Here is a 14,383-nt window from a genome sequence, read left to right as displayed (position 1 = left end):
ACTCGTGGCTCACACCTACAATCCTAGCTACTCAGGAGGCTGAGATCTAAGGATCATGGATCAGAGCCAGCCCAGGCGTGAAAGTCTGGGAGACTCTTATCTCCAGTTATCCACCAGAAAACTGGAAGTGGTACTGTGGCTCAAGGGGTAGGGTGGGAGCCTTGAGCTGAAGAGCTCAGGGACAGTGCCCAGGCCCAGAGTTCAAGCCCCACAACCAACAAAAAATTAAAAATAGATTAAAAACTGTGAAAAATAAATAGACAAAAATTCCAGAAGCAGTTAGCTATTTCAGTACTACTAGCAAGACAAATAGACTTTTCACTTTCTTATAGATAATACTTTAATACTGAAGTCTTGTACAAGGAACCAGAGGGACTAGTTAGAGACAGCGTCTGTCTCTTAGGTTGTGTGACATAAAGGATGAAATGATAGAAGAAAACTTTCTCTGGAGTAATTATTTTATTCTGGGATAACTGGTGGCTTTCCTACAGGGACACTCATCTCCATGAGAGATTAGGTACTTCTGATTTTTGCCTTCTGTTGTGGATTTTTTCCCCCACTTTTCTTGAGCTTGAGCAGCACCTCATCTCTGTAGTTAGAAACTGGGTAACTCTTGTTAAACTACTAAGGTCATGATGGTAATAAGGTTGCCTCTGTCGATTATTGCACAGTGTGTCCTTTGGGCTTTCTACCTTTTAACTGTGATTTTAGAAGCTATAGAGACAGTCTGTATTCCCATTAATCTCACATCTAGAATCAAGCTCTACCACATGCTATGGAAGACCACAATGGAGAAGTCATGATACTGATTGAGCATTGGTGCCCAAATAACATGTGTTTGTGGGATGCAGAGTGGTGCACAAGGCATTTGGGGGCTGTAGAGAACCTAATGAAACACATGTAGACCCTGCTTTTAAGGGTGCTTTATGTAATGCTCCATGCTTGGCTTCAGCCATGAGGAATTTTTGTGTTGTCTTTTAATCCTTGAAATAAAAGAGGAAAGGACATGTGTAAATTGGTATATCTAAAGTTAGCATTTGTTTTCTCCTTTGCAGCCTCGGGAGAAGGGCAGGATGCGTTTTCATAGGCTGCAGAATGTGCAGATTGCCCTAGACTTCCTAAAACAGCGACAGGTAAGACCATCGAGTTTTTTCTATTTTAGTGGAAAATGTTGACGTTTGGATCCTGTGTCAGGATGCTTTTATGTCCTTACTTACAATAAAGCTCTCAGTAGTTACTAAATCTGACCAGCTCAATTGGTAATGTTTTCAAAAACTTATGGCCTCCTTGGTATTTATGAATAAAGTGCTAAGATGAAAACTGTTAGACTGACCATAGTTCCCCACAAAATGCAAAATGCTGCAGTTTTATGAAGATGCAATAAGGTTGTATTCTGGAGTACTAGACACCTGGGTGGCAGGTCTGAGAAAAGATTCTAGCTGTTCTTCAGAGGTGACTTGTTTCGTGGTGCTAGGGATCAAACCTCAGGCTCCCTAGGCAAGCACTATACCACTGAGCTACATCACTAGTTCACAACATGGTAACTTAAAAGAACAGTTTTTTGTTTGTATTTTGGTTGGTTGTGGGGCTTGAATCTGGGGCCTGGGAGCTCTCCTTGAGCTTTCTTAAGGGTAGCACTTGACCACTTGAGCCACAGCACCACTTCTGGCCTTTTTTGTGTACGTGGTACCGCGGAATTGAACCCAGGGCTTCGTGCATGCTAGGCAGACACTACTACTAGGTTACATTCATGGCCCTATTCATGAGTTCTTTTTGCTCAAGCTTAGCTTTTTACCTCTTTGAGCCATAGCTCCGTTTCTAATTTTCTGGTGACTAGGTGGAATCTCATGGACTTTCCTACCTGGGTTAGCTTTGAACTGTGATCCTCAGATCTCAGCCTCCTGAGTAGCTAGGGTTACTGGTGTGAACTAGGATTATAGGTGTAAGCCTCCAGCACCTTGCTTTCCGTTTTTTTTTTTTTTTAATTAATAAGTAGTTTATTATTTGGGGACAAAGTTTTATGTGTAGCCCTAGCTGGCCTCACATTTACAGCCTTCTAGCCTCAGTTTTTTTGAGTGCTGGGACCACCATGCCTAAGTAAGAGGACAGTTTTAAGAACATTTGGAATATAGTAGACCTAAATGGAAGCAGGGGACTTATTATTTCCATAGATAAGGAAGATAGGACTTGGGGGGCCAGTAATAGAGCTTAAACTCAGAGTTTCTTGCTCAGCTTACTGGCACCTGGCACTCTACTGCTTGATCCATGCCTCCAGCTTAGCTTTAAAAAAATTATTTGTATTGTATAGAGGGGTTATAGTTACATCGCCAGATAGGTGTATTACTTCTCACACATGAATACCCCTTCTCATGTTTTTGTCCTCATTTTCCTCCCCCATCTCCTCCCAATCTCAGCTTAGCTTTGTTAGTTAATTGGAGATGGAGTTTCACAGACTTTTTTGCTCAGACTGGCTTTGAACCTCAATCATCTGATCTCAGACTCCTGAATAGTTAGAATTATAGGCATGAGCCACCAGCAACCTGTCAAGAAGATCCTTTTAAACACAAGAAGGGAGAAGCAGTAAAGAGAATAAAATTGAAAATCAACATAAGGAGTCCCAAGATCATAAGAATGTTCACTTTAGAAGATACTATGGAGATCTAGTAGTCCATATTAATCAGTATTTTAGATATAACAAAACCACAGCTTGGCTGAAATTACTTCCTTCAACTATACAAGTTAGAAGGGAGCTGGGATTTTTTAAGTCAGTTCTCCTGACATGTGGGCTAGTGATCTTCTCACTGACCATGCTGGTTTTTCCATACCTTCCTTCCTCCCACTCCCCCCCAATGATGGAACCAGGGATTGGGGGATAAGGGCCAGAGCACAATTGGTAGGTTGCCTTTAAAAGGAAAAGGAAAATTCTTATTCTGAAACATAGGAAAAAGGGCAGAAGGAGGGGCAAAGATAGAGAGATAGTTTATGGTATGGAGAAAGCAATATGGAGAGGAAGTGAGAGGTCCATCTTCTAAGAGTGAGCTGTAGAGAATGTTAGTGTAGCTAGGGTTGCCAAGCAACAGTAAGGGTCAACATGACATTACACAGTATGTATTTTTGGAGTCAACAATACTTTTTTTTTTTTGCCAGTCCTGGGCTTGAGCTCAGGGCCTGAGCACTGTCCTTGGACTTTCTCAAGGCTAGAGCTCTACCACTTGAGCCTCAGCACCACTTCCGGCTTTTTTTTTTAATGTATGTGGTACCAAGGAATTGAACCCGGGTCTTCATGCATGCTAGGCAAGCACTTTAACCACTAGGCCAAACTCCCGGCCCCAACAATTCTTGTTAACTTGGGAAATTGTCTTTCTCTGAGCTTTCATAGTCATTTTCTAATGTAACATTTATTTATTTGCTCTGATGTACTGTAGGTTCTGTGAGACAGTGAGCATGACCTAACAACATTGAACTTAGCCTGGGCACTGTCCCTGAACTCTTCTGCTCTTGGCTGCCATTCTACCCCTGGATGTTGTCCCTGAGCTCTTCAGCTCATGGCTACTGCCCTACTCTGCCTCCTTACTTCCCATTTCCTAGAAGTTAATTGGAGATAAGAATCTCAGGTTCTTTAGTGCCTGGGCTGGGTTTGAACCTTGATCCTCAGATCTCAGCCTCCTGAGTAGCTAGGATTACAGGCGTGAGCCATCGCACCCAGCTTCACAATTGCATTTAATAAATACTTGTTGGAATAAATTAATGGAAGAGTGGTAGAAGTGGATGCCACTGGAGTGTTTTGGTTGCTAAGGAAGCAGCATTGAAATGTCAGTGAGCGGAGTTAGAGGAGTCTCAAGGGACACTTTAATGGACAAGTTAAATTGAGAAGAATTGATCAGCTGCAAGTGCAAACAGGGACAAAGAGTAGGCATGATTACTATGACTGAATGAAAATGTTAACAAGAACCATGGATTCAGATAATACAGGGAGGAAGGAGCTCCAGAGCATCTCCCAGTAACTCAAGTTGCAGTTATACAGTAGAATCGTCTTTAGAATTGAGAAGGCAGGAAAACTATACAGATAGGGTGATAGGGTCATCAACAAGAATGTTTAAAAATGGCTAAGAAAGCAGACAAAGAAGAAAGAAAAGAGAATAAGAGTAAGTTATGGAGGTCAGCAAGAAACAATTGATAGAGGCACAGATTTGGCTGGTGCTGCCCATCCACCAATTCTTTGTTGTTTTAATCTGTTCTGGGGCATGAACTTGGCATGGGCGCTGTCCCTGAGCTCTTTTTCTCAAGGCTAGTACCCTACCACTTTGAGTCACAGCTCTACTTCAGGTTTTCTGGTGGTTAATTAGAGCTAAGAGTCTCACAGACTTTCCTGCCTGGGATCCTCAGATCTCAGTCTCTGGAGTAACTAGGAGGATTATAGACAAGAGCCACCAATGCCCAGCCCTACCCAGAATATTGGTTAGTAACTAGTGACTAGAGCAACTAAATTTCTAAGCTGGAAGGACAGGTTCTCCTACCTCCACCCTCACTTCCAGTATAAGATGAGGCTGAGTTATGTGTAGAAAAGGCAAGAATTTACCCAACTGGTCATTAGGGTAAGGAGGAAGCAAGACTTCTCTGTGGGAGATCACAAGAGTGCAGTGAAAGAGATAGAGAAGAATGACTTGCTTTTCCCATCTGTCTTCAGTTGAACACGAGCTCTGAGAATATGACAGGAGAAGCTAATAGGTTCGAGGAAGGATGGTCTCTGGGGACACTACTAATTTTAAAATCCCATATCCCAGGAAACTCCTGAGGATAGTTGCTCACCTTAGGGGAAGAGAAGCCTTATATGTATATGTCTTTGCCCATTGTGTTCTTATGGTAAGTTAGGAGTAAAGCAGGGATGGGAGGCATAGCAGGGCCTGAGGAATATCTGTGACAAAGAAGAAAATCATAGATGAGGGAGAAGATGAATCTCAACTTCAGAAGACAAAATAAAAAGTCAGTACTCTTATGAGTTAATTTTAAAAAGTATCTGGCCAGGCACTGGTGGCTCACACTTGTAATCCCAGGTACTGTGGAGCCTGAGGTGTGAGGATTATGGTTTGAAGCCATCCTGGGCAGGAAAGTTCATAAGACTCTCCTACTAACCACCAAAAATCTGGAATTGGAGTGTGGCTTAAGTGATGCAATGCTTGCCTTCAAGTCAAGGACATCACCCAGACTGTGAGTTCAAGCCCCAGGACCCACACCAAAAATAAATAAAAGTAACTGACAATGCCGTATATTTGCAAGGTTGCTGGTAGAAATACAAAATGGCACAACTTGAGAAAATCATTTGGAAGTTTTTGTAAAGCTAAACATACATCATATGATCTAATAAGGTCACTCCCAGAAATTGACTCTACAGAAATGAAAACATGCTCATGCATAGCCTACACATGAATGTAGGAGCTTTATTCATAATTGTTTCAAACTAGAAACAGTCCACATATCCTTCAGTGGATGAATGCATGGACACAGAGTAGTAAACCTATCTATACAATAGATAGCATAGCTAGCATAAAAAGGAGCTTGATTCATCAGAGAACTTGGTTGCAAATCTCTAGGCTATTAAGCTGAATTAGAAACAACAACCCAGTTCCAAAGTTTGCATGCTGTGTATTTTCACTTACTTGATATTCTGGAACAAAGTGAAACAAAAAACCAGGAGCAAATCAATAGTTGCTGGGAGCTAGTAGTAGAGCCGGGTTTGACTATTAACATGGGTACAATACAGAGTACCTTTTTAGGGTGATGGAACTGTTTTATGTGCTGGAATTCATAGAACTAGACAAGAAAATTAATTTAACTGTATGTAAATAATAAAAGCATGTAAACATCAAATCAAAACAGAATGTTCTAGAGTTTGAAAACTGGCTTTCTTTCCTTTTTCAGGTGAAGCTAGTGAATATTCGGAATGATGACATTACAGATGGCAACCCCAAGCTAACTCTGGGCCTGATCTGGACCATCATCTTACATTTCCAGGTAGGGTCTATGATGTTTGGGACTCCTGTGTTCTGGAAAGTAGCACTACTTCTCCTAAGCAGAATTTGAACCTTCTCTCTATTTGGTAGAATGGCTGAGAGTTGGTAGGAAAAATTCACATTGGTCTGGAGATAAACTGTTGTATCATAATTTCAGAACTTCTTAGTTATTTGCATAACAAATTAGAGGGAATTTTTTTTTTCCTGGTTGTGATTTGATCCTGTCCTTGACAGTCTGATAAAGTCTATTTGCTCAGCTAAATCAAAACTGGTCTTTTTAGGATGAAATGTAGGAAGAGATGCTGGTTTTGATGGTTTGGAAGGGTAACATGAGATTGATAACCTGCTTTTCCTCATCTGAGTGATACGGAAAGAAATAGCTTGGTAGCTTGATTTGCATATGTGATTAAGCACAGGCTGTTAGCACCCGTATTACACTTGAAAGTGGTGCCATCTTGAAGAGTTCACATGGTTACATGGCCTTCCCATTGCACCTCCTTCCTAAAATGAAAATGATTTTAAAGTCTGGGTTGTTATTGGAACAGTTCTATTTTTATTTAAAAGACTGATTTTTTTCATAACACTTTTAGCACAGCCAAACAGATCTATTTTTCAGATTGTTCTCCATTACTCAATTGCCTCCCACTAGACTGATGGATTCAGTAGGTGGGAAAAGAAGGCTATAACTGTGTAATAATTGAAGGTACTGACTTTAAGGGTGAAGTCAAGGTGACATCCTGTCTAGAGAGTTAGCACCACCTTCTGTTTGAAAACAGAACAGCAGGTGTTTCGGGATTCCTAAGACCCTGAGAAAATGCTAAGAATGCATGCTTGTTTCTTGCAACTCTGGTTTGGAACCAGCACTGACACTCTGAAGCATGGGGTGGGTTTGGGCTATGTAGAGGTAACATATATTTTTTGTGGGACCACAGGGTGTCTTGAGCTAGCGGTAAGTATAGGGATAACAAGGAGTACGAACTGGTCAGCATACCCTTTATGATGCCCCTCCATGTGGGACTAGAGTTACTCCTTTGGAGCTCTTAACCAACAGAGAAAAGGGTTTGGTTTGTTTGTTTACAGTACTAGGGATAGAACTCAGGGTTGGGCTGGGAGTTTGGTCTAGTGGTAGGGTGCTTGCCTAGCGTGCACAAAGTGCATGAGTGCTGAGGAGCACTGTCCTTGTACTTTCTCAAAGCTAGAGCTCTACCACTTGACCCTGAGCACTACTTCTGGCTTTTTTTCTATGTATGTGCTACCGAGGAATCGAACCCAGGTCTTCATGCATATTAGGCAAGCACTCTACCACTAGGCCAAACTCTAGCCCTGGTTGTTGTTGTTTAACAGAATTTTTTTCTTTGATTTTTGGCCCACAACTTTAGGGGGTTATAGAATGAAAATTGGATAAGTTAGTTAAAACTACTGGAAGCCAGGTGTTTGTAATCCCCACTTACCTATCCTAGCTACCCAAGAGGCTCAGATCTGAGGACTGAGGTTGGAAAATCAGGATAGGGAGACAAAACTGCAAGACTCTTACCTTCAATTAACCAGAACTGGAGGTATGACTTGAGTGAGAGAGCTCTTAGTCTTGAGCAAAAAAGCCAAACAAGAGCATTAGGTGAAGTTGAAGCCCCTGTGGTGCTGGTGCAAAAGCAAAACAAAACAAACAATAAGAACAACAAAACTTTACTGTGACATAAGCAGCAAGGAAAATATTTGTCTCTGTTTAAAAATGTGTTATGGGGCTGGAGATGTAACTCAGTAGTAATGAGGCTTGCCCAACATGCCTGAGGCCCTGAGATCCATCTCCAGCTGGCAAAAATTTTCTAAAAATTTATATAGTATTGAAAACATTCAAACATTCATAAAAGTAGAAAAATAGTATGAAAAATTACCATATAGCTTTCATATAACTCAATTATTAATTATTAATAGTTAAATGTCTTTTTTTGTGGGTCAAGGTGCTGAACTCTGGGCCATGTCCCTGAGCTCTTCAGCTCGGGGCTAGCACTGTACTACTTGAGTTACAGCCCTACTTCCCCTTTTCTAGTGATTAATTGGAGATAAGCATCTCACAGTTTTTAGTTCCCCAGGCTGGCTTTGAACCAAGATCCTCAGATCTCAGCTTCCTCTGTAGCTAGGATTACAGGTGTGAGCCACCTTGCCTACCTAGTTAAATGTCTTTTCACCTATATCCTATTCCTGTTCTCAAATCTCAGGTGGTTATTTTGAAGGAAATAAAGGACCCCATATAGTAGCTTTGAAAGATACAGGCTCTTTAAACAGATCATAGTATCACATCTTAAAAATGAATACTTTTGATTTGATCCTCAGCATTACAGAAAAAGTTAATTCTTTTTTTGTAAAACCGTCAACTGTCTAATCAATGTTCAGATGATCCTAATTATCTTACTTTAAAAATAGTTGTTTTGGATGGGCTGGAAATGTGGCTTACTGGTAGAGTGCTAGGCATAGCTGCATGAAGCCCTGGGTTTGAGTCCTCAGTACCACATACACAGAAAAAGCTGGAAGTAGCACTGTGCTATCCTTGAGCAAAAGAAGTTTGGGAACAGTGTCCAAGCCTTGATTTTAAGCCCCAGGACTTGCAGAAAGAAAAAGAAAAAGTTGTTTTGGATTTTCCAAACAAGGTGTTTATATTGGATTAAATTCTGCTCTCCCTGTAGGTCTTTTATCTTAGATTATTTATTAAGATGCCAGTGGCACCGCTGAGATGGCTTCCAGCAGTGATGTCCTTCCCTTGCATCGTATTGCCCAGAAATTGGTGGTTTACATCTAGACCCAAGGTTCAGTCATATTCAGTTTAAATTTTTTTTGCAAAGATACTGATGTTGTGTTGTGCACTTTTATTGCTGTACATGAGGATGGACATATATATGCCATGCCTTTAGTTAGGACATCAGCCTGCTCCATCTATTCTATATCCCTGTTAGTGGTTGATCTAAGAGTTTCATTAATTACTGATTGTTAGTTCCATTGTTTTATTAGAGGTTGTGAAATGATGATATTCAAATTCTATTAAATCGTTCTTCATTATCTAGTTAGAATATATCTGTAAGGAATTCACCTCATTAACCATCCCAAGGGATAGTTCCTAATAACTAGTAAATGTTCACATATTTCCCTCTACCAACTTAAGAATAATTAGTTAGCTCCCTAAGGTTCTCCTAAGTGGCTTCTTCCCCCCCCCCCTCCGCCTTTTGGTCTGTTGTGGGTCTTGAACTCTGGGCCCGGGTGCTGTTCCTGAGCTCTTCAGCTCACTTCCAGTTTTCTGGTGGTTACTTGGAGACTCTTGGAGTCTCACTGGGGCTGAGAGTTTGGCATAGTATGCAAGAAGACCTAGGTTTGATTTCTCAGTACCACATACATAGAAAAAGCCAGAAGTGGTGCTGTGGTGCAAGTGGTAGAGCTCTAGCCTTGAAAGCCAAAGGACAGTGTTCAAGCCCCAGGACTGGCAAAAAAAAAAGTTTCAGGTACTTTTGTGCCTGGGCTGGCTTTGACCTGCAATCCTCAGATCTCAGCCTCTTGAGTAGCTGGAATTACAGGCATGAGCTATATAGCTACATCTTTGGCCGATGTTAGTCTTTCAAGTTAACTCTGAGGCCTTTGACTTGACCCCAGTATCTGATGATGTATGTGTGCCAGTACTAGGATTTGAACTTCAGGGCCTGGGTGCCATCCCTTAGCTTTATTTTCTCAAGGCTGGCATTCTATCACTTGAGCCACAGCTCCACTTCCAGCTTTTTAGTGGTTAATTTGAGATTAGTCTTTATTAACTTCACAATTGTCAGTTCTCAGCCTCATGAGTAGCCAGGATTACAGTCATGAGCCACAAGCGCCCAACAGTTTCTTTTATTCTTGTATGTAAAAGACTCTTTGTTGTCTAGGTCCTGAAATTCTGTTTCTTGTAAGGAACTAATTCTCTTTTTTTTTTTAACCACAGTCTCAATGTAGGAGGGTTGCTTATTGTTTCTAGACTTTATCTATGGAGCTACAATGTAGTGTGTTTATCTTTTTTTTTTTTTTCAGAATTTATATTGATTTGCCTGATTCAAATTTAGGTTCTTGGGCTGAGAGTGTGAGCTAGTGGTAGAGTGCTTGCCTAGCATTCATGAAGCCTTGGATTCATTCATTGGTACCACATACACAGAAAAAGCTAGAAGTGGTATTGTGGCTTGAATAGTAGAAAACTAGTTTTTCAAAAACTCAAGGACGGGACCAGGAGTTTGGCCTAGTGGTAAGAGTGCTTGCCTAGCATGCACAAAGACTTGGGTTCTATTCCTTGGTACTACATATATAGAAAAAGCCAGAAGTGGTGCTGAGGCTCAAGTGGTAGAGCTCTAGCCTTGAGAAAGCCCAAGGACAGTGCTCAGATCCTGAGTTCAAGCCCTGTGACTGGCAAAAAAAAAAAAAAGGCAAAACGAAAGCTCATGGACAGTGCCCAGGCTCTGAGTTCAAACCCCAGGACTGACCTCCCCAAAACAAAAAGGTTATAGGATTCATTTTTGACTTCTTTATTATTTTTTCTTGACCTTAACAACAGAAATGCAAAGTATTCCCATATATAAATAATCATATATTTCCTATGGTATTTATGAAGTGGATATAAATTGAGCTAATAATATCAGTTTTATTATTAACAAATTATCACTTTGTAGTTTGCAATTTTGTTACAGCTTTTTGTCAATACATTTATATATATATATATATATATATATATTTTTTTTTTTTTTTTGCCAGTCTTGGGCTTGGGCTTAGGGCCTGAGCACTGTCCTTGGACTTTCTCAAGGCTAGAGCTCTACCACTTGAGCCTCAGCACCACTTCCAGCTTTTTTCTATGTATGTGGTACCGAGAAATCGAACCCGGGTCTTCGTGCATGCTAGGCAAGCACTCTACCACTAGGCCAAACTCCCGGCCCTTGTCAATACATTTTTAAGCCATTTGAAATAATTTCTCTATTGTTGAATGATACAGTCAATAAACAATAAGATTCATTTGTTTTTATTTACTTTCAGTTTTTAAGGATTGCAATTTTGCAGTTTTATTTTACACTATGTGTATCATTTGCATTATTTCAAAGTGAATACCATTTGAACCATGTCCTTAGAAGTTCTTTAGAGTTAGATAGTAACAGAATTCATTTTCTAACTCTCTTGTTTGTTAATTGCTAGTGTAAGTCTAGCAAAAAAAATATAGAAAAAAACTCACATTTGTGTGTCCTTTATTGTTTACTTAGTGCTTGGAATACAGATGAAGTACCATTCATGTTGTGAAATGAATGAATGAATGAATGAAGAATGAATGAATGTCCAAACTCTTTAACCTTGCCCATCCATATGGGAAAACTGTGGGCAACAGCTAACTGGAAAAGGCTGACAGGAAAGTTGTAAAGAATGTGTAGATGCCAAAGGTCTGATTCTCTGGAAGCAGTAGACTGTGTTTAGAATGCAGGCTAGATGAGAGAAGCTCCAGAGACAGTTCTATGATCAAGAGTAACAGTAGGAGTAACTTATAGGAGTTAGCATAAGAATGAAAAACCTTGGGACGGATCTCCTTTCCTTAGAGCCCAGACAAAAGAATGTATTTGGATCCCTGAGACTAGGATTAGGATGTTTCATAACATTTAGCTCCAGATATAAATGGGAAGGAAAGACATTTTATAGCCCTTACACTTTGCAGGTAAGGAAATGGTGTCTACCTAGTAAATTAGTTGGGTTACTGAGCATGTTTATTAACTGAGCTGGGAATTTGAACTTAAAAATCTCTGTTCCTGTCCTAGACCAGTTCCTCTCTGGAGCAGAAGGAAATTAGGGTCTGCTGTGTTTGATACTGGCAGATATTGAAGAAAAGAATAGGCTCACATCTGTAAATTCCCACCTCAGAAACTGTGTAGCATGTTGTTTTAAACACCTCCCAGTATCAATTCAGAAATTTGGCTTACTTTTATTTCATTAATGAAATTTAAGCTCAAGCCTTGGAGGGGTGTATTTTCAGAGTTCCTTGGTTTCTGTCTTTGCTGCATAAGAAAGGCTACCTAGAGAACTTTACGTTGCAATGTCAAGTTGTTTGTTAATGAAGTGATTTGCTGTTATTTCTCCTCTCATTTCTTGCAATGGCTTATAATGGTCATAAGATGGCATTGCAACTTTGCAGCGAATCATAAATAGCTGAGGGGAAAAGCACCTGCCTGCTGCAGTTGGGAGGCAAAGGGCAGCTTTAGAAAGGGTTGTGTGTGCTTTACACTTCTTACTAATTTTCTTCTGTGAAGGGTGTGTTTTAGGTCTCCAGAAATGGTTGGGTACAAGTCTTCAGTGTTTACACAGAGCCTGGATAGTTGCTTTTCTCTGCTGCATAATCTGGATCTGTGTGATACAGATTAAATGGCTATTGCCAGGCATGGTAGTATATACCTGTAGTTTCAGCAACTCAAGAGGCTGCAACAGAATGGTCCTTTAAGGGTAGAAGTTCAAGGCCAGTCTGGGCAATATAGTAAAACGTGTCTCAGAAAAAAACAAAAATGTGAGAAAGCTGAGTGTCCCTTTTCATGCTTTTAATACTAGCTATTCGGGAAGCTTAGATCTAGAGAATCTTGGTTCAGAGCCACCTGGGGCAGAGAAGTTTGTGAGAATCTAACTCCAAAATAACCAATAAAAAGCCAAGCCGGGGGGAGGGGGGGCTGGGAGTTTGGCCTAGTGGTTAAAGTGCTTGCCTAGCATGCATGAAGACCCGGGTTCGATTCCTCGGTACCACATACATAGAAAAAAGCCGGAAGTGGTGCTGAGGCTCAAGTGGTAGAGCTCTAGCCTTGAGAAAGTCCAAGGACAGTGCTCAGGCTCTGAGCTCAAGCCTAGGACTGGCAAAAAAAAAAAAAAAAAAAAAAAAAAAAAAAAAGCCAAGCCGGAGGCATGGCTCAAGTGGTAGACTATCAAACTAACAACTAAACCAAGCAAGCAAAGTGCAATAGTGAAGAAACATTAACCTCATTTGTGTGCTGATTTGGGGCTTGAACTCAGGTTCTATGTGCACACTGTCCTTGGGCTTTCGCAAGGCTAGAGCTCTACTACTTGAGCCACAGTACCACTTCCAACTTTTTCTATGTATATGGTACCAAGGAATCGAATCAGTGTCTTCTTGCATACTAGGCAAGCACTCTACCACTAGGCCAAACTTCTGGCCCTCCAAAAGCTTTTTTGGTTAAGTGTTACTACTTGAGTCACAGCTCAAACTTTTCGCTGGGGGAGGGGTATAGATTAAGCAAAGATAAGCGTTTCATGGACTCTTCTGCCAGCACTGGCTTCAAACTAGGATCCTCAGATATAAGCCTTCAGAGTAGCCATGATTACAGAATTGAGCTATCAATGCCTAGTCATATATAACTTACTTTCTTCTACATCATTCAGCAATATATCATTATAAAAATTGGGTAGGTCAGGAGTGTGACCTAGTGGTAGAATGCTTGCCTAGCATGTATAAAGCCCTGGGTTCGATTACTTAGTATTACATACACAAAAAAAGCTGGAAGTGGTACTGTGGCTTTAGTGGCAGAGCGCTAGCCTTAAGAAAGCTCAAGGACGGTGCCCAGGCCCTGAGTTCAAGCCCCAGAACTAGCAATAAACAAACATACAAACAAGCAAATACCCAGTAGAGGAATCCTGTTGTTCACACAGGATGTTTTTTTTTTTTAGTCCCAAAATCTAGTTCTGATTTCCTTCCTGTTTGTTTGATACTTTTTTTTTTTTTTTTTTTTTTTTTTGGTAAAAATCACTAGGGTCTTTCTTTCCTTTTTTTTTTTTTTTTTTTTTTTTTTGCCAGTCCTGGGCTTGAGCTCAGGGCCTGAGCACTGTCCTTGGACTTTCTCAAGGCTAGAGCTCTACCTCTTGAGCCTCAGTACCACTTCTGGCTTGTATCTATGTATGTGGTACCGAGGAATCGAACCTGGGTCTTCATGCATGCTAGGCAAGCACTTTAACCACTAGGCCAAACTCCTGGCCACTAGGGTCTTTCTTACTTTATCATCTTTTTTCTCCACTCCTACCCTCTCTATTAGCTGCTGTCTCTGTTGATCAGTGTAGAATCTAATTGCCATTTTAGATTTAGACATTTAAGCAGCTAAGGAGAGATTTTCATCTTGAAGTAGTTAGAAGGTAATGGGACATACATATTGTGAAAATGAAAAGTCTTGTCGTACTGGTGGCTCATGTCTGTAATCCTACCTACTCAGGAGACTGAGATCTGAGGATCACAGAAGGCAGCCTAGGCAGGAAAGTCCATGCTATTTTTATCGTCAATTGACCACCAATTGGAAGCTGGAAGTGGTGCTGTGGTTCAAATAGTAGAGCACCAAGCATGAATAAAA

General features: G+C 40.7%; 1 protein-coding gene across 9 annotated transcripts in view; it reads left to right on the top strand.

The window, feature by feature from the left end:
- Positions 1–14,383, top strand: part of Macf1 (microtubule actin crosslinking factor 1) — a 372,611-nt gene that overhangs the window by 161,283 nt on the left and 196,945 nt on the right. For all 9 annotated transcript variants that reach the window (XM_090335129.1, XM_090335123.1, XM_090335122.1 and 6 more), the window contains 2 exons: positions 1,056–1,133; positions 5,920–6,012. In XM_090335129.1, the coding sequence (XP_090191255.1) occupies positions 1,056–1,133; positions 5,920–6,012 (171 nt within the window). The remainder of the gene's footprint in view (positions 1–1,055; positions 1,134–5,919; positions 6,013–14,383) is intronic.

The sequence above is a fragment of the Megascapheus bottae genome, chromosome 6, assembly GCF_031878675.1.
Source record: "Megascapheus bottae isolate mThoBot1 chromosome 6, mThoBot2.hap1, whole genome shotgun sequence".
Lineage (NCBI taxonomy): Eukaryota > Metazoa > Chordata > Mammalia > Rodentia > Geomyidae > Megascapheus > Megascapheus bottae.
This window is presented reverse-complemented; position numbering and strand designations above follow the sequence as displayed.